Below are 25,741 nucleotides of genomic sequence, written 5' to 3'. Positions count from 1 at the left end.
CCTTGATTCTTTAAAACATGACTTTAAAGTAAAATGGTCAGTTGCATGGATGATTTTTTGTTGACTAGAGATGAAATTTGTGAGTAATTGAAGAAATTGCTTTAGCTAGGATTCTGAAATATTATGTAACTGGTCAAATAGCAAAAGATGAGGACAGTTATATTCAGTTGAGGTAAATTATTATCTATGTTCTGCATAAATGATAATCCTATAGTGCATTAGGGATTTGTTGTTGTTATTATTAGTATTTAAGATAGTGTTGTATTTTCAGACAAACATAAAAGTGAAATTATTTTTTTCTTACTAGTTCATATTTATAAGAAAATGTTTCAGACTTCTCTTCCACCCGTGTGATCTTGTGAAAAATAGAAAAAAAAAAGAAATCTTTCACCTGATTTCAGCCTCAAATTTAAGAGGCAGCTGTCTGTACTGTTTTGGGCCATGTGTAGACTACATGGATGTTGACTCCTTGGCCTCATTACTGAGGCTTCTGACCAGCTGCCAATTAAATAAAGTTACTTTTAAGTGGCTGAACTTTATCAGACCCTAGAAGAGGTTCAAGTTTTGTTTATATTTTAGGAGAAAGCTTTTGTCATTTCTTACGCTGTCAGACCAAACGATCTATTCAGTTTCCCAACTTATCTTCAAAGTACTTTCCTTTCCAGCAATAATAGTAAGTCAAAGCACAGTCAAAAAGCACAGTCAAAAGTCTCTTGAAGGCTCTGGCAAAATTCCAGCTTATTTCAGCAAGTTTAGTCTTGCTTGATAATCATTATAATGAAGTTATAGATGCATAGTAGAGAAATATATGCAGCTTAAACCTTTGGACCAGTATAATTGACTTAACCTTAATTTATGTGGGCAGTTTGCTAACCACATTGACTGTTTTGACGCTCAAGACTAGAAAATCAGTGAAGAGCATTCATGTTGTGGCATATAAATATCAATCAAAATTATGACAGCCTTCCATTTTTCTAGGCATTAAATACAATTCAAGGAGAAATGTAGATAATTATCTATGTTTGCATATTGGATAATAAATTACCTGTGAATTCTTCTGGAAATATGTTGAAGTAAACTAACTGCGGGTATGATTTAGCTCAAAGTAAACACTTCTACATTTATGTTTTGCCTGTTTGTGTCTGCATGGAGGATGTGTCTCTCTAGTGCTCTGTACTTTTAATTGGATGGGGTTTTGTTCCATAAATATAGGCATTTTTTATATTTTTCAGCACCACAGGGATCTCACCTGGCTTTAAAGTATTCCTCCAAGAAGAGGCTAGTTTTCTGCAGATGTCTTGGGTGCCTTATGGAGGGCATGAATTGGCCTATAAAACTAGAGCTAGGCAATTTGCCCTAAAATAGATTGCTATATTAAATTACCTTTATTTTTTATACTTACAGCAGTGTTGGTTACACTAAGAGCACAGATATCTACCTTGTATATATTCAGTTTTATCTTGCCCCCCAATTATATTATAGGGCACTAAAAATACTCTGTTTAATAAAACACATGGATGGTTTTCTCCCTATTGAGACTTTTTTTTTTTTTAAGGTAATTGTATACTAGTTTGTAATGTATGTAACCGATTAACTTTCTGAAAAAAAAAAGTCTTTTCATGTGTTTGCAAATATCCTTCAGGTACCTCTATTGGGCATTGTGATTTTGAGTTTGATATTTGTGGATGGAAGCAAGATGAAAATGATGATTTTGACTGGAGCCTCAGAACGAGCAGTGCTACAAAATTGGGCACTGGACCAGCTGCTGATCATACATTGCAAGAGCCATCTGGTCATTTTATTTTTATAAAGAGTTCATTTCTTCAGCTGCCAGGACAGAAAGCCAGGCTTGTTAGCCCTGTGCTAAGCAGAAGGAATAAAAACTGCAAGGTACGTGGGGTGCGATACTAGCAGGAATGCAGAATTTGATTTCTAGATTACACCAAGATAATATTCCTAAAAGGAGATATTTCTTGATAAAAACAAACATATTGTGGAAGAAGCAAACTATTTCCACCTTGGAATCATGAAAAAACATGAATCTCATTGCTAGTTATGGGAGAAGAATGATTTCTGTACATAAGTACTTCGAAGGAGATTGAAATGAAGTCAGCGGTGAAAGCAATATGTAACTTAGAATGTGCCTTATGCAACTCCAGCCCTAATTAGCCTACAACTATGTATGTGCTTTAATGGAGAAAATGTTTACGAATACAGTAACAAGTTGCTTTGAAAGAATACAGCTTCAAAAGGAACACTGCATGACAGAAAGCTGTCATTGACTCTTCTCTAAAAACCAAAGAAAAATAAGCTTTTATTTTCTAAAGCGTTACAACATATTGTTGTGATTTGATCCTGATAATTTCTTTGCAAATCTGGATTAAAAGGTTTTCTAGTTGTGATATGTATTTTACAGTCTGTACTAAAATGGTAATTTGTAGTTTCATAATACAGCTTTCAAAACACATCTCTGAGACGCTGATATATGTTGAAAATTCAGGGAATTTTCCAGAAAGTTGAACTATGTGCTACTTTGAAATGGTATTTTTCCCCTGTGTATGCATCTATTGTTTTCAAATCGTCTTCAAATGTCAAAGCAAAGACGAGTGGTATCTGAATTTCTAACATCTATATATTATTTAAATGGAGAGGATTATTGTGCATAAATGCAACTGCTATGGGAGGAAATATAGGGGTTTTAGCCTTCAGAAAATCACTCACCCAAAATTTAGAAAGACATAAGAAAATTAGAGGAGCAGAGAATGGCTTAACATTTTTAGGATAAATTTGGGAATGGATTTCCTGAATTAAAGGACCGATCTGGAGAAGAGAAAAGAAGAAAAAAAACCCAAACGAACAGAAAAAAATAGTTAAGAGAAAAGGGAGGGGGAGGTGTTAACATATAATTTAACCATTTTATTTGAGATTAAGGAAATAATTTTTCTATTAGTTAAGATTCTGGACTTTCTCCTAACAAATAAGACAATCCTTCCTTTCTGTGAATGATTAGAGTTGAAAGGAACTGTGAACGAATGAATAGTGGTCTAAGCATTATGCCACACTCGAATCTAAGGTAAAGAATTTTGGAACTACTGTGATGGAAAACAACATTCAACCTACTCTTTTGCTAATTGTTTTGCTATTCACACATGAAGATCTTTCTAACTTGGCAGCAGAAGTATTTATGTGTTTATTGGCTCTTTACCTTTACCCAATTACACTTGTTCAACAGCTTTTTAATGGTCTTAGCATAAAATAACCACTTTGTTCTCCAGCATCTGGAGCATCTCTACTCCTGATGCCACAAATGGAATTCTTACTCTATTAGTTTATGAGTGATGCTAGTCTTGTATCTCTGTGCATGCCTGAGAAATATCAATGTCCTTTATATTTATAGATGTAAAATTTCATTTAGTTTTTGCCTGTAAAACAGGATATGTAATCATTTTATATTAGAATTTTGTCCTTAGTAGTCCCATTTTGCAAGTTCACATTCATATCTACTGTACCTTGCCTTAGTAACTAGCTCTCTCAAGAGGAAAATCTAGATAAAGAGGAATTATTTAAAAAAAAAAAAAAAAAAAAACTTCAAGCTGAACTGGTTATATGATCACATCACCATGCTCACTGAATGAGGGCTATCTTAGCTTGATATAGTCCTAAAGTGTTTTACAATTGATGACACCTCTGTTAAAAATTACCAATCATCTGCTTCTATGTCCATTTATCTCACTTTTAGTCTCATTTACAAGGAAAATCAAAACCTGTAAAGAGTTTTTTCTGAAACTTAGAGTTATGATTGTTTTGAGATTTCTGATCAGTTAATTTCGCTGAAATTCTTCTAGTTGTTTGATAATTCCCAAACACCTTTATCGATAAGAAAGTAATGAAGTTTTAAAGATAAATGGGATGATTTTATGATCCAAACAAAACATGAATAATGTCAGTAGCAAAAATTTATCTAGCCGTTAAAAAATGTCTTCAAATTTGGGTCTCATATTTACTAAGTTCATTTTCTAAATTGGCTAAAATGTATTTATAAATTTTAGACAAATTCTGCTCACCTGAGCTTGTATATGTTTGCTTCTTTCTTTAGTTTTGTATTTGAAAACATCCCTTTCTTGACCTTATCTATTTTTATGGTTAAAACAAACAAACAAAAAAAAAATCCACTATTTAACTTCTATCTGTGAACAGTAAAACATATATACAAAACAAAGTGGAAGAACTGAGGATGACAGGATTGTGTCTGAATATTCATAATGTATCACACACTAAATATAATGAAGTGCTCGAAACATAACTGTTAGAAACAGTTACCTTTGTCATGCCAAAAAACATCTACAAAAAACATTGTGTCTATGTACTTTCTACAGACAAAACTTCTACATCCATGGTGAAGCCTGAAAATGTAACTAAATAATGACATTTCAGTAGTTTTTTTTGTTTGTTTTTGTTTTTTGATTTTGTTTTTTAAGTTCTGACAAGTTCTGAAGCTTTGATTTATGCAGCTAACCAAGGGAAGTGAAATTTCTTGTAACGGAAAATGTATGTAATGAACAACTGTTCCAAGCAACAGCTTCACCCCAGCAGATTAGATGGTCCCAAAAGTATTTTGCTCCTTTCTGTGAGTTAGTAGAGAAGGAAATGCTACATCATATATTATTTCAGACTTAGTTTGGAATCTTAGGCCGATTCAAGTCAATGGAAGATGAACTTTTACATCATTGGGACAACAAGAGTTTTGTGCCAATAAAACAAATATATATAAGCAAACATAAAGGGAAGTACATGGGAGGAAAAAAAATATATTTATTTTTTTATACAAACCAAGCTTGAAAAAGAATAGAAAGCCAGGGAAAATTGTCCAAGTAGAAAGAAAATGAGAATATGCCAAAATAAATCTGAGAAAGAAAAGGGAAAATTCAGTGTCAAGTTGTCAGTGACACATAATTTTACTACTTGGAAATGGAACCTATAAAAAAAACACCAAGCCTATATATACTGGAGTGGAATAAGAAAATAACTATGTTGAAAATGTTGCAGGAAAGTTTAAATACCTTATTTGGATTAATATTCACTGCAGGGCATTGTGGAAGTACTAGCCTGCGAGCTGCTCCTTCGAACCAGCCTTGAAGCAGCATTGTTGGAGACTATAACACCAAAAGAGATGGTGTTGGAAAAAAGTCTTAATTTTAATTGCATTAAGTAAGCAAATGCAGGTGGTATACACTGAGAATTCTGAGATAATTTAAGAATGAAGCCAAGAAGTTTTAATAAGATATCTGAAAAATGTCAATAACATATATGAAAGATGTCAAAAAAATCAGTTCTTTAAAAGGGCGCATGATAGAAAGAATATGGTGTGGGGAGGGCTGTTTGTATTTGTGAGTATTTCCTGAATTTTCTTGCTTCTGATGTTTAGTCAGAAACAAAAACAGTATTTATTTAAAAACAAATACGTAAATCAAAAATGTGTGAAAAAATCTTCAGGATAGACTTGAAAAGATTAAGTAGCCAAGATAAATGACCACATCTAGAGAACCTTGGAGAACGAAGGCTAGAGAGCTAGCCTGCATTCTGATGCAAGGGAAATTCTGTATAGGAATTAGTATTGGGCATAGCTCAAGCTTGACTCAAGAGTAAGTCATATATGTGCAGTCCCAGTCCTGAAAGGACTTGTATACATGCTTAAAATCGTGTGTATAACTGTTTACAATAGTGACTTTACCACTATATATGATACTTCAAAATGATGTGACATGACAGAATACCAGTATGTTATTTCCAAATACCAAATTATTCAGTGTAATTTAGAACAAGTTGATGAAAATAGATATAGAAAATAGAAGCTGGGAGTTGGCATCTTCTTACAGATAACTAGTGGTAGGACAAGAGGGAATGGCTTCAAGTTGCACCAGGAGAGTGTGTGTGTGTATATCATGGCGAGGGAAAGAAGAATTCAATGATCATAAAAGAAAAACATACATAGTATAGTTTGGTAGCTTTGAAAAAGAACTGTAGCCAATCAGAAGCAGAGTGGTGTGCAGTTCTATGGAAATATCAGCTCAAAATTTAATGTCAGAAAATTAAACAAAATTTAGCTGTAGTAAAAAGGAATCGAGATTAGTCTTAAAAATGTGAAAAGTATTGTATAATTTAATGATATACTGAATGCACAAACTTAATTTACAAAAAGAATTTTAAAAGAAATAGAGTAGTTGTAGGACAGGAAAACAGCAGGTAAATAGGAATAGTTCCATGCAAGAAACCTGATTAATAAAAATTATATTGGACTACTTCATTGCACAGAAGATATTCTGAAAGTGACCATAATAAAATTTTCGTAAGAATTGTAACACAAAGCTGTTGACAGCTTTACTAATCAACTGCAGAGAAAATCAATTAAATAAAATTATTATTATTATTATTTTAAGTATATGTTTTGCAAAAGACTGCAGAAGCTTATGAAATCCTGTAGCACTAGGTAATACAGAGTGTTGACTCAACGTTTACATGGGTATCATAATATTTGCTATTATGTTTTTTATAGCTATAATAAATAAGATGGAGTTTTCATTCTTTAGGGTTTGTGCTATGCATTAGACTAGGAAAAAAATGAGCTATAGGTGTGTTCTTGCATAATGTAGCATGAATTGCCTTCATTCAGGGTCTTACATCATTCTTGGAAATATTCTATATTTGCCAGAAACAATGTTGAACTAGCCTAAGTATTAATATAATCAAATACAACTGTTACTTTGCACTTGAATTGAAAATAGCAGAGAGAAGTCAGTGTTTTTATTTCTGTGTTCTGTATGTACTTGATCTTACTTCAGGACTTACTAATTTGTTTTTCCCATTTTTACTGAAATTCACAGTTTTCTGATCAAAGGACTACTTACTTTTTATTTTATTTTGCATTTATGCAGCCCATTTTGCTCCCATAATAGATTATATAATATTATTTTCTAATTATACACTCTGTAATCTATCACAAACACTATTAACACCAGAAAACTGAAGTTATTTCCAAAATTGTAAACAGCTCTATTCCTCTATTTTTATTTTTTTATTTTTACCAAGTGTTCTCTTTCTTTTGCATTTACACATGTAAGTTATTTAAAAGAGATGCAAGATCAGCTGTCACAGTATCGTAATGCTGATTTCCAAGCTTGATTTATGGAATAATTAAAAATTTTTCACTAGTAAGTCATTTTCGTGTGTGTTTTAATTAAATTGTCTTTGAATTAGTAAAACACAGAGCTAGTCTGAATGCTGCTAATGCTGCTCCATTTAAAAATTAGGGTAAATACTGTAGCAGAATATGTCTGAACTCACCAATTGTATACTTGAGGCTCTTGCTCTTGTTTACAGATACTTTTCTATTACCATATGTATGGAGCTCACATTGGATCATTGATTGTCTACCAGAGGACTATGTCAAAACATGAAAGAATCCTCCTTAGTCTTACTGGAAACCAGGGAAATTTCTGGCAGAGCCAGGCACTGAACCTGATTGGAGATGGAGAGGAAGATTTCCAAGTCATCTTTGAAGGGATAGCTGGAAAAGGTCCCAAAGATGGTGTAGCACTTGATGACATCACGTTATCTAAGGAGTGTTTACCATTCCAGGAGTTTTTACCAGCAGAACCCACAACACTGCCTCCAACAGGTATGTTCTTGCTAGAGATAAAACCGTGCATGAATGTAGGTCTCTAAATTCTGAAAGAATACATAGCAGTATTGTTTTCATTTCTCTGTCTCTCCTTCAAAATAAAAATAGAACGCATCTCTGGCTAATGGCATGTTGAAACCAACGTGCTTTTAAGTAGCTCTTTGAAATGTTGATGAAGTTATTTTCATGAAATAACTTTTGTGGTATTGAGTTAATTCTTATGAATCTGTAGGACATATGTTCTGCCAAGTATGTTTAGACAATATCCTGCTAATTCAGTGGGATTTATTTGTCAGTATTTACTTGTAAAATATAGTTATTGTAAAATAAAGAACTAAGAGTAGGACAGAGCCAACACACCCATCTTGTAATAAGGTCAGCAGTAAGTACATAGGAATGGCTCTAAGGCTTTTTGGTTAGTGGGAATCTGTACTGAGAGCTGGCACCATACGTATCTTGTTCCCTTGTGATGTGGTATCAGCATAGGAGCTATTATTTGCATTATCCTCACTTACTGCACAAAGGAAATAAGACTCATAAAAAACCCAAATTATAAAGTTCTGATGGGCACAGATCCCACTATCTTCAAAGTAATAGCTGCTCCTAATAGCACTTATGATATTCATTAACAATATGTCCTTGGATGGTAAAGGAGAAACTCTTTCTGACAGAACAGAACAAATCTCCCTCCTTCCACATCTACCCTTGCTGAAATTTAAACTCCCAAAGTGGAATTTGGGAGATTTCCTGGGCCTACTACAAATTTCCTGCATAGCTGTGGCAAGCCATTTTATTTAGCTTCTCTGTCTTTCTGATGAATAAAACAAAGCTAATATTTCCCAATGTCAAGGAGTATTGGGAGAATGGATCATTAATTTATGTGAGCTGCTTTGCTTTGTTACTGCTGCTAATGAGTAGCCTTCCCCTTTAGGATGTCATTAAGCACTGCTCAGGCACTGGAATATACCACTGATGAGACTACATCAAACCTAAAAAATTATACTGTCCTTTGTCCATTAGATAAGCAGGAAAGATGTGGGTAATAGTTTCCAGACATATGCTGAAAAATTACCAAATCCTTACAGTATACACTATTGGCTCTCTACTTCTGACAAGAACAGTCATAGATATTTATTGCAAATGAGATTTGTATTTTAAAGTTCAGTTTTGTATGAATGTTACCCCAAGAGGAACACTAGCTGAGATTTCTGATTTCTTATTTTTGATGTTTTCAGACTCTATCCGCTTAATGGTAGATGTGAGTCCCTGTGGCAACATAGGAAACTTTAAAAGCTTTAGTTTTGATAGTAAAGGATGTTCCAAAATACTTTTATGATGTATATAATAAAAAAGCTACTAAAATCTCAGGAAAAAGCCACCAGAGACTGATTTCTTGGTGTAGCTCATCTAAGATGTACTTTGTGAACTTTGTAGATTCACAACACTTTAAGATAATGGTCTAAAATCATCCTTATAACATACCATCTTTTCTATGTCAACAATTTTTACTTGTCTTGGACAAGAATTTACATTAACTACTGAGGCTTCCAACTTACAGCAACTAACTGGACTAGGTGATCTTGGAGGTCTCTTCCAACCTAGATGATTCTGTGATTCTGTAATTAACAGTGACATCCGTTTGGATAACTGCTTGAAATGGGGGCTTAGAAATCAGAGTATGAAATCTACTCCTGCATACAGAAATGTTCTGTACAGTAGCAAAATGGGGGCTATGCAAAGAGCTCTGTGATCTAACTATATAACTAGAGACAGTTAAAATGGATGAGGTGATCAGATGCAAAAATGTGGACTCCTAGACTTCTCTGTTTATATGCAGAGACAAAAAGGCTTTAACCAAAAGTGAAACACTTATATCTATTGCTCAAATTTGTTAAAAGTTTCTGAGGATGCAGAAGATCTGTTTTCTTGTCTTTAGTTGGAGAGAATATTGGCTAAGAAAATTGAAATGTTTTATCTCAGATATTCATAGTTCTTGGCGTCTATTTCCATGACAATGCAGAATTGATATAGACGCTTATTTATCCATCTGATTAATATGCTTTCTCTTCTATATTTGGATATTTGTTTCCTTTTTTTCAGGTCTGGCAAAGAAAGTTTCCTTCATTTTAGGTACTCAAAATACCATGGTGAATAGCAACTGTCCTAATGCTTTTTACCCCTTCTCTGCACCCAAACGAATTTTGCTATTCAGCACTTTTTATTCTCACTGTTTTAAGAGCTTGCTTTGTAGATTTTATGAAATACCTGCAATCTGCAATTGATTTTCCACTAACACAACAAGCCACATGGAAAAAAAAATATAATACTATTCTTATTGGTTTGGTTATTTATTTTTAATTCAGAATTTACTGTATTACATACGTCAAGTGAGATTCTTCTGAGTCTCTAACAAGGTGTCCTGTGCTTGTTATTTCTGCACACAGAATGCTATAGCATGCTATGCAATGGGTATAGTGTAAGGACTAAATAGAATAGAGTAAAAAAAAAATATACATATCTGCGCACCCGGGACAGGGTTTCTGACTTTTCAGAAGGATTGGCCCCTGACTGTATGCCAACTCTTTGAAATTCTAAACATACAAATATGCATTGAATGGGGGTTGTTTTTCTTCTGGACAAATAAAAAGTAATGCTTAAAGGCTGAAAGAGTGTGCTGGACAACTAGAAAAAATCATTTTCAAATTTAGCATTGTCATTTTCTGTAGACTGACAGCATGCTGTAAACTGTCCTCATGATGCTACTTAGCAACAGTGATGCTGAAGTGACAGGTCAATGAGAGCCACTTAAAACACCGTGCCTGAGGAAAAGTAAGCATCATTTTAGGCTGGCACTTATCAACTCCTCACTCTATAAATAGAGTATGGAAGAATATCAGGTTTTGCTCATGTCCTGCAGTGGTGCTGTGTGTAGCCCATATCACCCTGGCTACTTTCCTATCACTAGCAAAGTTTCTTATTTCATTGCTCATGAACTTTTCTGGTCATTCAAGAGTAGACGTTAAAGAATACAGCCTTGTCTAAGGCTGTGGGTTTCTTTGTTTTTAAACAGGTTTTTGAATCATTCTAGTACAAATGTCTAATTCATAAAAAAATATATAGACAGAGATTTTGGCAACAAATCTAAAGATGAAAATAAATGCAAAGGAAAAAAAATGTGTCATTAAATCAGATTTGCCAAAATCTTTTTGAGATATTACCCCCAAATGCATGTAATCTAAAAAGCAAGAGATATTGCTTAAATCACTCTTTTGCAGATAAAAGGTTTGTAAAAATTTACAGACATATACATAGAAATAACCTTGGCAGTTATTCCAATTAATATATAAGAAAAATCACATTCTATGCTTCTGTGCATAATGTGGTGTCCTACAGAATAGAAGAAAAAAATGTCTCCTTATGTACAACAAATTGAATAACAAAGAATTTATATCTGCCTTTGAAGCAACCAGTCCTGACCATTGTCTGAGAGAAGAGGACATTAAACAAATAAGGTAAAATATTTAAAGCACTTTAAAACCAGTGATGGGAAAAAAACAAACAAGCAAGCAAAAACAGTAAGCCTATGAAGAATACTCATAACTTCTGATATGCTCCTGAAGTTTTGTAGACAGAATATACGTATATAATATAGAGGTTTACCTATATATGTGTATAGGCATCGATGTTCTCAGTTAAACAGACTTTTGATAATTTTACTGTCAACAGCAATTTTATTTTATTTTTTTCATTCCTAATGTTGTAAATGTGTTATTAGGAGTTCAGGTTAGGATTCATTTCTGTTTGCAGTTTTCTCTTAGTTATTCGTGTACACTTTTTATTACTTAAAAATGAAGTAAATGCTACTGTTTTTATTTTACACTGGAGAAGCCTGAGGCAGTATGAGTTACTTGCCTCAGGCTGTGTAGTGAGTCAGTGACGGAACCGGGATTAAGGTATAAGGAATCCATCAGAGTTGTCCCTTGGAAAAGGTATAATCATCACAGATTCTTATTGCAAAGGAAACAATGTGTTCCCTGTTTCAGTTGATGGGGGCTCGAGCTAGTCAACCAAGAAATAGCAGTTAGAGTAGATTTTTATGCTGCACTTTTGTAGGTAACTCAACAAAAATGAAAAACTAGACTAAAATTCTCAATTATAATGCTGACATGTTTAATTTATCAATAGAATGTGGCAAAACATGTTATCTGAAACATCACAGTGGATAAAGGCTTTCCCTGCATTAGGTAGACAGAGACATGAACTAAATGCAGGTCTGTGAACTCAGCAGTCAGAGCAGAGCCTAGATTTGTCCCATAACTGATTACAACTCTGGAAAGTGGACAGAAACCATGATTAATGTCATCTAAGGTCCTTGGAGATAGGGCACTGTCAGCACTTGTTTTTCTTTTTCGCAGAACAGTTTAAAATCTCCAGAACTTTCCTTAGCTCTTGGGCGTCCACAAATGTGTTTATGTGAAATGTGTCACAGAACAGTGGGGTAGTTTTACTCAGCTGGGCAGCTGAGCTCCACAACTGCTGTCTCACTCCTCCCCTCCTCAAAGGGAAAGGGGGAGAAAATACAGTGTAAAGGGCTCAAGGACTGAGATAGGGACAGGTAGATCACTCACCAGTTATCGTCACAGGCAAAACAGCCTCACCATAGGGTGATTAATGTAATTTATTGCTTATTACTAACAGACTGGAGCAGTGAGAAACTAAAAGCAAACACCTCCCACCTCCCATCCACCCTCTTCTACCTCCTCCCCCCAACCAGCACAGGGGAATGGGAAATGGGAGCTGTGGTCAGTCCATAACACTTCATCTCTGACACTCCTTCATGGCTTTGTCTCCTCCACTCCTTCACAGTCACTCTCTGCCCCACGAGATGCCGTCCTTCCCAAACTGATCCTGTGGGGGCTGCCCAGAGGCAGCAGCTCTTCAAGAACTGCTCCCACATGGCTCCGTACCACGGGATCCATCCGTCAGGAGCAAACTGCTCCAGCACGGGTCCCCCATGAGTGGCAGCTTCCCCCAGACCCCCTGCTCCTGCGTGGGCTCCTCTCCACGGGCTGCAGCTCCGGCCTGGGGCCTGCTCCTGAGGGGGCTCTCCATGGGCCGCAGCCTCCTCCAGGCCACATCCACCTGCTCCACCGGGGGCTCCTCCACGGGCTGCAGCGTGGAGATCTGCTCCATGTAGGACCCATGGGCTGCAGGGGGACAGCCTGCTGCACCAGGGGCCTCTCCACAGGCTGCAAGGGAACTGCTGCTGCCTGCCTGGAGCGCTGCCTGCCTGGAGCACCTCCTGCCCTCCTTCTGCACTAGCCTTGGTGTCTGCAGGGCTGGTTCTCACTCCTCGCTCTCCCAGCTTCTGTTGTTGCACAGCAGTTTTTATTTGTTTGTTTGTGTGTTTGTTTGTTTTTCCCTTTCTTAAATCTGCTCTCACAGAGGTGCACACAGCTTCGCTTATTGATTCAACTCCAGCCAGCAGCAGGTCCCTTTTGGAGACAGATGAAACTGGCCCTAATCACACATGAGGCAGCTTCTTAGATTCTTCTAAGCCACACCTGCATTCAAAAACCTTGCCATGTAAACCCAATAGAAACAGTCAAAGAAATAAATGTCAGGTCAGGGGAAATGTTTTTTCAAGGATAGAATGAGTTTCTTAAGCAGCAGGTGACACAGCATGTTGAAATGGCGAACTGTGATTCCTGATAGTATATTTACAAAGGAGACTCCCTGTTAAGGAATCCCACTCTTATTTTCACCTTACCGGGAAGACTAAGTTAGAAGATTTTTTTTAGTATTTTAAACTTCTCCAGGACTCTAAGTGATGCTGGCATTATTAGCTCGGGCCTTTCCTTGTGTGTTACATACTCCATCTGCAAAGCCTGCCTCTGCTTGGGTAACCAAGAACATGAAAGCTCTAACCCTTTACATTCCAAGGACTGACTAAACGATTTCTCTTACTAGAGTCTAAGATATTCTAAGATATTATATAATAATATCTATTATTACTATATATTATATAATAATATTATTAATAATATAATTAATCAATAATAATAACTATATTATTATATAATTATATAATTATATATTATATTATTATATAATTATTATTATATAATAATTATTGTAATAATAATTAATAATATATTATATAATAATATCTAAGATATTATTTTTCTCTTACACACATACAGGTAGAGAAATAATGCTGCAATATAGGATATTCTTAGAAGTATAAAGAGGGTTTTTTTTTGGTTGTAGTTGTTTTTTGTTTTGTTTTGTTTTGTTTTTCTGAAAGAAAAGTTAAATTTCACAGGATCTAACCCTAGTTTACCTTTAGTGAAGTGTATCTTTGTTGGGCTTTTCAAATATCTAAATATTCTGGAACAAGATTTCCATGTGTGGTTAAGCCTGCAGGCATGTACATATTTCTTTTCTCTCCCTCTTTAATTGTAGCAACAGTCTGAAGAGGCTATTCAACACATATTATCAATAGTTAATCCAGACTGTGTTTTACTTCCTCAGTCAAAGTGTTTGCATTTTCAGTATTATATATATCAGAGAGAAAACAAAAATGTTATTTTTCACTAGGTATTTGTAAATGTTATTTGGAAGCTCAGTTTATATTTTGTGCTTTACATTAAGGAAGAGTAGAGTCATTTCACTGCACAGCTTCATTTTCATTAGGGGATTTATTTTGTTCGCAAACTTTTCAACAGACTATGTCTCCCAAGTGGAATGATACTGTAGCTCTCAGAAAAGATACCTAACCTGCCTAGTCTGGGGTTTAGTGGTCAGGTAGACAAAGTTAAATAAGTGTTATAAAGACTGTTAGCAGTCAAAATGCTCAAGGCATTTCTGAATGTGGAAATACCATGCTCAACCGATCAAAAGTCAGATCACCTAACGTGCTTCACAAAGGCAGAAGAGATTGAAGAAATGGAAATTGAGAAAGTGCTTTTTGATATGTGGAAACTTCCAACTAACCCAGAACACAGACAAAGGATATGTCACCAATAATCATAGAAGCTGTCCTCCAGAACAAAAAGGTGGAAGGACTGAGGTCACATGCTTTTCACCAAGTGCACACAAAACAACAACAACAACAACAAACTTGTAGATTTTCCTTTTTTGCCAGACCAGGTAGGAAATATGTTAGTGAAATGGAGAGATGAAAGGTTCTTTCTCTGCCTTTCCGTTTTAGTAAATACTTATTTGTTTGAGGAAATCCCTCATATTGTTGTGTTGCATTTTTAGGTCTCTGAGTGAAAATAAAATTGGGGCAAAGGAGAGAGATAAATAAAACCAGCTTAATGTGCATAATGAATCTTCACAAAAAGTAAATCCAAATTTTATAGGCTTATATAAGACTTGAAATATTTAGGGTGGGATTGAGCTCCAAGACTTAAATCAGATGTCTACATGTGATTCAATGTGTTATGTATCTAAATTCCAATTATAGACAGTATACTATATTGCTCTTTTGCTGCCCAGCCACTCAGGAGAAATCTCTGTAATGCTGACAGATGTGTAGCAAAGGATACATGGAAAGCCTATGCCCTCAGGTGTAGCAGCTGCTAATGAGGAAGAATATTTTACATATTCTGAGATGCTCTATGTGTGGGGAATCAAATAAAACTCCAGGTTTCTATTTTAGCTTGATGTCATCACTCTTTGAAATCCAATGATTATACGAACTAGATCCCAATCAGTTTTAATGGGAATTTAGACACAGCTTGCCTACACATGAGCATAAATGTATATCTTTCTGTGAGCTGAATGTTATCTAAGTTTTTTTATTTTAGAACTCTTTTTCACATACTTGGTTTTGTTTTCATCTCCCATCAGTCTCTTTTTCCTACACTTGTTTATACTTACCAGAAATTATTTCTGATTTGCTTTGTTGCTAGCTTAAGCAGAAATGACTGCCAAGTGATGTGACATTGAGGAGTTAAGTTGACAGCCTCAGAGACTATTTATCATAACATTGGTGCAGCATCTCATCTGGGATGTGACACACATTCCTTTAGCTGTAGCTTAAACAGTTGTGGGGTGGCAGTGCATGAGGTACTCTCCTTCTGATGTCTGCTTCTGATCATGTTCAGTGGCTGCAACCTGCCACTTGGAGTGGCTGTATTAACATTTCCCTTTTTCATACATCTAACAAAGAGATGAGTTGATTTTTTTTTTTAATATTATTTTAATTTGTTCTCATTAGATACTTCTATTCTAATCTTCTCCCTTTGAAATCCTCTTGCTTTTTATCTGCTTTTACAGGGTGTCACTTCAGGCCTTCAGTCCCTCATTTATTTCTGCTCTGACCAGGTCAAAGCGATTTTTGCATACAGAACTGCAGTAACATTGCCCCATACCTGGATGCTGCAGTTATTCAAGACAGACATTAAGGAGACACTAATTTAGATTCAAGATGCTAATTTAGATTCAAGACATTAAACTCAGACTGAATGGTCTCTGGCAGGTAATACTATGGAAAGTAACACCTCCGATATTACTGTGCAAATTACTTGTGGACATATAAGGCAAATTCAGGGAAGGAAAGCTCAAGGTAAAATTTCTTCAGTTGCATTAATCCACTATTACTCAGATGACAGATGACAGGTATGGTGTCCACATGCAACAAGGTTCATGGCAGGGGCTGAGGATGGTGGTTGATACCAGACTAGTTGCAGAGGAGAATATAAAAATTCAGAATACTGGCTTTCAAATAATAGGAATTAAGAGATTAGGGTTAATTTATAGCTGGTATGGGAGAAGTCCTTCAAACATGTTTTCTTGTTTAATTTGCATTTGCTTTGAAGATCTTTCTATTTCTTTTAAGGACTTTAATGTAATTGAAATAATGGTAGACTTTAATATCTTTAATATTCTGTGTGATTTATCCTGCACTGCTTTTTTTTTTTTTGCAGATACCTAGTATTGTAGTACTTTTTTTTTTTTTTTCCTAATCTTGGTAAAGTGTTTATGAATTTTCTGCATAAAGTTTCAAATTTATGACATCTTTACCTTAAAGCAATTAAATCTCAGGTATTACATCTCATCTTGAGTATAACTAAAGAATAATTTAAATCTTTTGTCAAATAATAGAAGAGTATTATTTGACAGAAAGGTTTCCAGGGTAAGATTAGTAGTAAATGTTATTCTGTAAAGCCAAATTAAATTACAAGGCCTGCTGATAGCACAACAACAGCCAAATATCTTTCTTGTAATAGCTGTCTTTGCAGTTGTGTACAATATGATATTTTCCCATTCTCCATTTATTACGTGTTTTTTAAGGAGGTATTGGTGATTATGCAGGGTTGCATGAAAAACTTGTTGTCATCCAATAAATTTAAAGTTAACTTTACTGCTTTATTTTTATTGTTTTTCATTTCAGACCTTTTCACTGGTTGAATGTGTGCTTACACTTGTTGAACAATACAGTTTATAAGCACGTATTTTGTTCAGTGTCATACAGAGCACTTTGTGTAACTGGATAGAGAATGAAAAAGCATTAAAAGATGTGATATCACAAATTATTTTATTAGACTGATAAAAGCTGACTTGAGAAATGTTTTTCTACAAAAAACAAAGCAATCTATTTTATGCGATGAACATGCGGATGATTTAGTAAGACAAGGTGTTGCATTAAGAAAAAGCGTCCATCAATTTCAGTGAATGAGACCCAGAATGTCAACGTATTTTTTTTTTCATAAGAGTAGTCCTATCTGTGCTATCTTAAGTAAACATTTTGTCTCCCTCCTTATACAATGAGGAAAAGATCCCTTCTGTACCAGAGATATTGCTGTTCTGTGCCAGGCAGGGTCAGAGATGGATTCATGTACATCAGACAATTTACTCCCTCTGGAATCAATTTCTGTGAAAGATTCTTACATGATTCTGTATAGTGACTTTTAGGAGACATTCAGATGCATCCAAATGCAAATTCCCAAGAGAATAACTTCCAGGTAGATGATATACATCGGTCAAAAAGCTATTTCAGTCATGAAGTTAAAGTAGTAAGGCAGCTTTAACCAAAGGAGATCATAATTCTTGCCTTCTGTCCTTGAGGAACAACCCAGGACTGAACTCCTGAATTCTGAGAGAGGATTGGCACCTTAGTGGAGATAAAAAGTTCTATGAATTAGAACTGCTAATTTGAGAGCTTGGTTATCAAGTTAGTATTTAGTGTTGTAGTTCCGTACGGTGCATACAAAGCATCATCTACTGATTTGTCAATTTGGAAAGACTGAGAGATATATTTTGGATGCAAAAAGAATCTTGAATTTGGATTCTTAACTTCGAACTAATGAGACCTAATTCATCGCAAATTAGAATGACACAGGATTCTAATGATTTTGTCACAGCCATAGCTATAGAATTATTCTTCCATATTTTGAAGTTGGCTAGTGTTGGCTAGGCTTCAAAAGAATATTCTGAGAAAGTATTTAGCTTCTGTGGGACTTGCAGGCGAAAGTTTGGGTCAGGTGAATATGAGTTTTATGAGTATTGGTCGTTAATTTTCAGATCTATTTATACTTTTTTGTTTGTTTCCCTTACCTTCCTTTCTCAGCAGAGAACAGCTGAATGGCAGAGCTTGCAAAGGAATGAGTGCATCTGAACTGATCATACGTAAATTTAGGCTAGAAGCTAAAAATGTTCCTTATATAAAGACCAAACAATAGTGTTCTGGTAGCAACAACGGAGAAAGTTACTGGTTATATTGAAGGAAGAGGAATTGCTTGAGGTTGTTACCTTTTATAACACTGAACTGGACTTCGTGATTTGAGTGATTTCTTTTAAGACCCAGTTTCCCATGAAGTAGGATAACACAGTTTCATGAGGGCTCTCTTTCCAATCATAAACTTTTCTGATCTTTCCTTGTTCAGTCATTTGTTAAGCTTGTGTGCCTCAAAAAGTGCCGCTATAGGTGAATGCATGCTGAATTGAGGTACAATTAATAGAGCTATCATCACTCTGGGAAATAAATCATTGTGCTAGGTTGGAGGATATAAATGGGGATAATCAATAAAAATTGCTTTTGTCTTAATGGTTTTAGTGATAAAATATATTGTTCTGGAGAAACATAAGGAGCAGAACTACTTAATCACATGAGGAGATGTTAACAGTACCAGTGACATTTGGAATATACAGGTTCCTAATACAACCTTTACTTGCAGAATCTCAACTCAAACTACTTAAGCTAACTTCATAAGTATAGTTTTCATCCTCTTCACTTTCATTGTCTAATAACAAACATGACTGTTACACAGAGGAAAGGGAAAATCTGACCATATTAGAAGATATATGTTTCTATGAGATACTGAGTGATTAGAGTTGGTTGGTATCTTTCACAAAGCGTAACACATTTTTCATTTTCCTATTGACCTTTCTAGTGGAGGCTCAAAGGTATGTGGAAGCCTGGTCAAGGCATCAATAAAATCTTTTAATCATCTTGTTCTCTTCAGCTCACTATAGCATTCTGTCTGAGATAGATAGAAAGTTCTGTAATATCATGTGGTGAATGCAGTAATCCCGAAACTTATTCCTTCTGAGCAACGAGAGATGAAGGATTTATAGGTACCATGAGATTCGGTTTAATCAGTTTTGCACTTTTTTAGTTTAGCCTACACCTGACTCTTACTCAAGTATTGCTGAAGAGTTTAAATAGAGCTGGTTTTAAATTCTGCAATTGTTTATAGGATTTCTCACCAAATTAGATTTACTGCAGTTCTGTACATCCATCTGTACATCACTAAGGATATTTCTCTGAGGTTTCCTTTGTATTTTACATGTTTATATTGTTGAATCTTAACGCTGATTAAAGTGTTGAGATTGATATTCATAATTGGGAGTGATCCCAAACTAATAATACATATACATTATTCAATATCTTCCCCTTTGAACACTGGACAGTCTTATGCCAATTTAAAGATTTTCTGAACCACCTCATAGTGTCTAACTTGTTAATGAAAATATCAGTTCCTGGAAGAGAATTCTGAGGTCTTAATATAATCATGAGGACATTTAACACTCAGTGACTGTTTTGTACTTTACTGCTTAAACTGTCTACTTCCATACTCTTATTTACCAGAGAAGGTGTTCCTAAAAGCAGTTTATTCTGCTCATCCTAGCTGAGGAACCAGGGGTGCTCAGATCCTGGGACTCCATGTCCATCACTTTTTCCCACGTAGGTCTGATCCAACCAGGAGAACATCCTCTGGCCTCAGGAGTCAGGGATGTGATTGTAAATGAGAGCTGGTAGGCCAGGCTTTGTGTGGGACTTGAGGGAAGCATTTTCCACCTGTCACTTTTACTGAGCACAGTCCAGCAGCTCTGGCAAATTGTACAAAACAGATTCATCAATGCACTGCAGGTCCCCTTACACCGTATGCTTTGGGCAACAACTTGGAGTACAGTGGAGAATGTGAAGAGATCACATATTCCAGTTCAGCTAGATCTCTCCTCTGGCTTGAGTTATAACATCATCAAATACATTTGGATAACTGACTGCCAAGCTTTCCTTTGGTGTTACAGTTCTCTTCTGACCTATCGCAGCTGTTCAGAGTTTGTGCACAGTACTTCTCTGCACTAGACACCAGGAAATGGAAATTAATATTACCTCCTTCAACCCTTTAGCAAGCAAATAGCAATTAGGTCATTAAACTGGAGGTCATAACTAAACCACAATAGGCTCTAAGGCAGAGATGTCATCAGCTACTCATCACTCCTGGCTTTGATCCAAACGCTGTAACAATTAGCTGCTCAGGCAAGGTTTCAGTGTACAGTTATACGCACAGTTTAGGTGACTTGTTGAGCTGTACTTGTAAAGCACATGCTTCAAGTGCTTCAAGCCTGGAGGTCTTCAGAAGGCAACTTTACTGGCTTCATCCCAGAGCTGCTGAACCAAGATATCCTCACGTGAGCACAGGGTTTGTTTGTCTGACTTGTATGGTGGAGAGAGCATGGAGGTACAGAATGAGTTTAAGCCTTTTGATATGAGAATGCATATGCAAAACCAAAATATTTAAATAGTTAAAAGTCTCAGATAAATAAAATATTTTAAAGTGTCGAACATATTTAAGTATTTTGGATTTTGTACATAAGCAACATTTTTTCTGCTTGTGTTCTTGCTAAGGAGTTCAAGCTGGGAATATTTAGGCTTAATGTATTGCAAACCTAAATTTAATTTCATTTTAATTCCTTTTATTTTCTAGGAGTTGACTCAAGTAAGTGATTTAAGCTTTTAAGATCAGTATTTAATTTTTCTCAAGGTAGTAAATGCATATGATGAATACAATTATTTTTTTTCTGGAAAAAAACTTTTGCTTACAAAGTACACATGGATTACTTTTCTGTCTTTGTTTCTTTGTCTTTCTTCAGGAAGATAAGTTCTAAATTTCTGCTTGGATTTGTAAAGGGAATATTGTGTATAAGATTTGCTATATTCCTGTTCACATTATCCATAGACAGCAGCAACTTTCCTAAGTTTTCCTTTATATATATATATATATATATATATATATATATATATATGAGACTTAATCCACCCTATTAGCACTGGAATAATCATTAAAACATGCTAGTGTCTTGTTTTAGTTTTCTGGCAAGGAACAAAACAGTCTTAATGCTATTTCAATTGAAAGAGTCTCTCTTAGTGAACCCAGGCATATGTTTCTTCTGATTTACCAGGAGGAATTTCCATCAGAAGAGATTCACTGAGAATTTCCTTTTAAGCTGACTTGCTAATATGTTTTATAGACCAAATACATTTAGAATTACTCAAGTAACGTGAGAAAGTGTGTGCTATTTCTACTGCTTGACAGTATTAGTATTATTAGTATTATTAGTACTATAATAATGGAGGAGATTAAAATAGCCAATGAGAACTCCACTAGTCAAAAACTGTTGTTGTTTTTTTTTTTTGAGTGAATGCATATTCACATACACCTAAGCACTTTAGACTGATGCTTTTATTCTTTATAATAGTGCTTTTAGATTTCGCCTGTCCTCCCTATGGTATATCCAATAAATGGAATACGAAGAGGCTCTGATGCCCATCTTGCCATAAGCTCCTCTTATTCTTGAGGATTTCTCGTAACTTTAAACACAGCAAAGCACCCTAATGTGTCACAGAATGGATATGTCTCAAAGTATATGGAGTGGAGTGGCAGTTTTACCTTGCTGGGCAGCTGAACTCCGCCACAACTTCATTCTCGCTCCCCCTCCTCAAAGGAATAGGGAGAGAAAGTATGATGGAAAGAGCTCCATGGTTCAGATAAGGACAGGGAGGTCACTCACCAACTATTATCATGGGCAAAACAGACTCGGCATAGGGATATTAATATAATGTATTGCCTATCACTAGCAGACTAGAGCAGTGAGAAACTAAGAGCAAATTAAAACCACTTTCCCCCATCCACCCTCTTCTACATCCTCCTGCCAAGCGGCGTGGGGGAACGGGAAATGGGGGCTGCAGTCAGTCCCTAACACTTCATCTCCGCCGCTCCTTCAGAGTCAATTCTGCCCCTGCTCCAGTTGGGGTCCCTCCCACGGGATGCGGTCCTTCCTGAACTGATCCTGCGGGGGCTACCCACAGGCAGCAGCTCATCAAGACCTGCTCACCGTACCATAGGGTCCATCCATCAGGAGCAAACTGCTCCAGCATGGGTCCCCCACATGTAGGCAGCAGCTCCCTCCAGACTCCCTGCTCCTGCGTGGGCTCCTCTCCACGGGCAGCTAAGTGAATAGCAATCCCTTTCTGATGAGTAACAATAAAGTACCAGCAAACAGAACAAAGCAAAAATTGTAAATATTTCAGTACTCTGCAATCAGTAGAGGTTATGAGGTGGAATAGTGATAGGCTACCTTCCTGCTGGATTTTTTGACTGTTAGTGATTCTGAAGATGAATATTACTGGATCTGATTATTGGAATGGAATCTTCTTGTGTTTACATGTGGAAGCAGAAAAGTAAGAAATCAACTGAGAAAAACTTAAAATTCAAAGTTTTCCACTCAATCCAACAAAAAGCATTTCTAAGAAAGAGATGATAATGTATAGTAGGTTTAAAGTCTTTTTTTTTTTTTTTTTATTTCCAGCACTTCAACTTATGAAAGCCTTTAAGAATTCTTGTAAATTCCAAAGCTTTGCTTTTGAAGCAAGATGTATTTTTCACGTTCCTGTGCTGATAAGTCATTACTACTATGCATCATCAACAGAGCACTTTACTCTGTGTCCTTCAGTTATATCGGAGAGAGGTTCCTGTTAACTTTTTTTTTTTTTTTTAATGACATACAATTCAGCCAATAATGTCAACTGGGAGCAAGAATAATAATACAGTAATTGTTGCAGGGGAAAAAGTAAAACAGAGATCTAAGTTATCCAGATATCCCCTTTTCCTGGGATGTCAGACTTAGTCTGCTATTAATTACTCCGACCTCTATACAATATTATAGTTCTACAGGAATTCCAGCTTTGATTTAAGAACAGGTATATTTCTAGCCATGTGAGTGCAAATAAAATATTTTGAAGTAGATCTAATTTCTCAAGCCTACTGATATATTATTCTGAGAACTGACTATTCCCATTCATATGAGTTGGATTTTAGTGTGGAAAACATAGATAATACAACTAAATACAAGCAGTTTAAGAAGTACTGGTTTAAAAACTTTTGGAATATGCTCATCATCAATCAATTTCCTGTGGTTCTAAAGCAAGATTTAGTTTCCTGGTGAATTTAAAGCAATGCTGAAATACCATAAGATCTGAAAAAGAAGCATTTATATTATGAAAATTAAGTGTTAAATACTTATGACAAGTGACATTGCTAGTGTTATCCCACACACGATCAGTTTTGCAATTTTCTAGGCATTCTGATCTTATATATTCTTATCAGTTTAATTATTATACTTAATTTGTTTCCAGTAAGAAAAGTTCGATAGAAGCCCAGTTTCAAGAAGATTGGAATCTCATGGAGAAATGTGAGATTTTCATCTGTATTTGTAGAAACTTTAGGCATGGATTAGCATTTAGTTCATCTCTTATACATTCTTATAATTATATAAGCAAGTTAAGGTATGCAACTGTTCTTTGACTTTTTAGGCCAAAAAGCATTACTATTAATACCTTGTTTGACCTCCTCTTAAATTGACCAAGTTTTTATCTAGTGAATTTCAAGATTTATTCAATAATTTCTACTTGAACTAAAGCACGTTTCTAGGGAAAGTTTCAGTCTTGATTTAAAGACCTTAAATGATGGAGAATTTATCACAGTCCTCCATTATCTGTTCAGTAATTAATTAATCTCTTTGTTTTATTTTGAATTTCACTAACTTCAATTTTCCAACACTGGATCTTGTTGGGTTTTGGTTTTGTTGTTGTTTTCTATGAGATTAGAGCTTTCTGTTAACAGAATACTTGTTTTATAGGTTATTACAAAACATGATAAAGATATTTCTTAAGCTTGTCTTTGATAAATTACATTAATTGAGCTCCATTTAGTCACTCAATGTAAGTATGTAATCAGACAAATTCTGTAGGAACCCTTCATGCTCATTCCAAACAAATATGACAACTTTTTTTCATCAAGTGAAAATTAAATTAAAAGTGTTTTTTTTTAATTATTTGTTTAAAAAAATGAGAAATTAGATACATTAGATACAAATTAGATGCAAACACTTTGTAAGAACTTGTAATGGATTTTCATTGTAAAGCTATAAATGGTATCTTAAAGAAAATTAGAAAAGCTGATGCCTGCTTAAAGGAAAAGATGAAGATAAAACCATGGTGAAATAAAAGACAAAGTATATGTTGTGGAGGAAACAAACAACTGGTAGAGAATTTGAGTGATTAAAAATATAGTACCTTTGCATGTAAGGTTTTTCTGGGCATAGATGTAGGATGATCATCTAAAGATCTTATGACCTTTTAAATGAGAATAGAAGAAAACAAGTTCATACCAAATGTCCCAATCTTTCAAAGGAAAACAAAAGAATAAATAAAGGATGGTTTTGCATCAGTTTGTAATACATTTATGGAGTTCACCTGTTTTAGAAACTTATTCATAAAATGCTAAACACTGTTAGCTGTCCCTCATCTGTACAGCATTTTTATTAGTAATTATATTACCTCTTTAATTAGTCTAATGTCTATATTTCCATTTTATCCATGTGCAGCTGGTTCCACAGTTGTCATGTGATGAGTTTTTTTCTCCAAACAAGTATTTAAAAGTAGCATTTTATCTTTTATATATATATATTATTTAAAATTTAGGATTATATACTATTTACATTTAATTTAATTTATTTCTCGCAAAGAATAAGCTATCTAAATAATGATGGTATGTTCAGGTACTCACTGTCAGGATAAACGCTATGTCCTCTGATCAATCATCGTCTTTCATTTTGACCCACTGGTAGTGAATAGAAGGACCACAAATACATCTCTAGAATATAAAAACTTCAAATAGATCCCTGGAAGTGTTCAAGGCCACTTTAGATAGGGCTTTGAGCAACCTGATCTAGTGAGAGGTGTCCCTGCCCATGACAGGGGGGTTGGAACTAGATGATCTTTAAGGTCCCTTCCAACCTAAATCATTTTATGATTCTATGATTTCCTAGGACAATTCCTCAGTATATGCATTGACTAACTAGAAAACCTTGGCTATCTGGCTTTTTTTGCTTGAATTTGTCCAACTTACCTTTGGAAATACACCTCAAAGGGAAACGACATACTCTATTGACTTCTTATGAGCAAAAGTTTGTGAGCCTTTACTAATGTTCAGTTTCAAAGAAACTTCCTGAACATGACCGTGTTGACCATTACTGGAGAAATATGACTTTTGCTGTGAACTATTTATCATCTCCTTTATTTATGTTGAGTGTATATTAGCTACTGTCTGGGAAACTATTGAAGTGAAAATATTTAAAGAAAAGATGTGGGAAAACTGGATAAAAGAGTATCTAAATAGTTTGTTTTTATGAATAAATAATTCTTATTATGTACAAAGACAGATAACTTTCACATTGCTGAATGTACTTCATGTCCCAAGTGCTTGT

At 35.2% G+C, this 25,741-nt stretch overlaps 1 protein-coding gene across 1 annotated transcript in view; it reads left to right on the top strand.

Moving 5' to 3' along the window:
• The window catches only part of MALRD1 (MAM and LDL receptor class A domain containing 1), a 265,114-nt gene that overhangs the window by 102,781 nt on the left and 136,592 nt on the right, over nt 1-25,741 (top strand). The window contains exons 26-27 of the mRNA XM_040550276.1: nt 1,643-1,890; nt 7,378-7,675. Coding sequence (XP_040406210.1) covers nt 1,643-1,890; nt 7,378-7,675 — 546 coding nt within the window. The remainder of the gene's footprint in view (nt 1-1,642; nt 1,891-7,377; nt 7,676-25,741) is intronic.

This window comes from Cygnus olor, chromosome 2 (assembly GCF_009769625.2).
Source record: "Cygnus olor isolate bCygOlo1 chromosome 2, bCygOlo1.pri.v2, whole genome shotgun sequence".
In the NCBI taxonomy this organism is placed as follows: Eukaryota; Metazoa; Chordata; class Aves; order Anseriformes; family Anatidae; genus Cygnus; species Cygnus olor.
The sequence above is the reverse complement of the archived record's forward strand: the minus strand, read 5'-3'. Positions and strand labels throughout refer to the sequence as shown.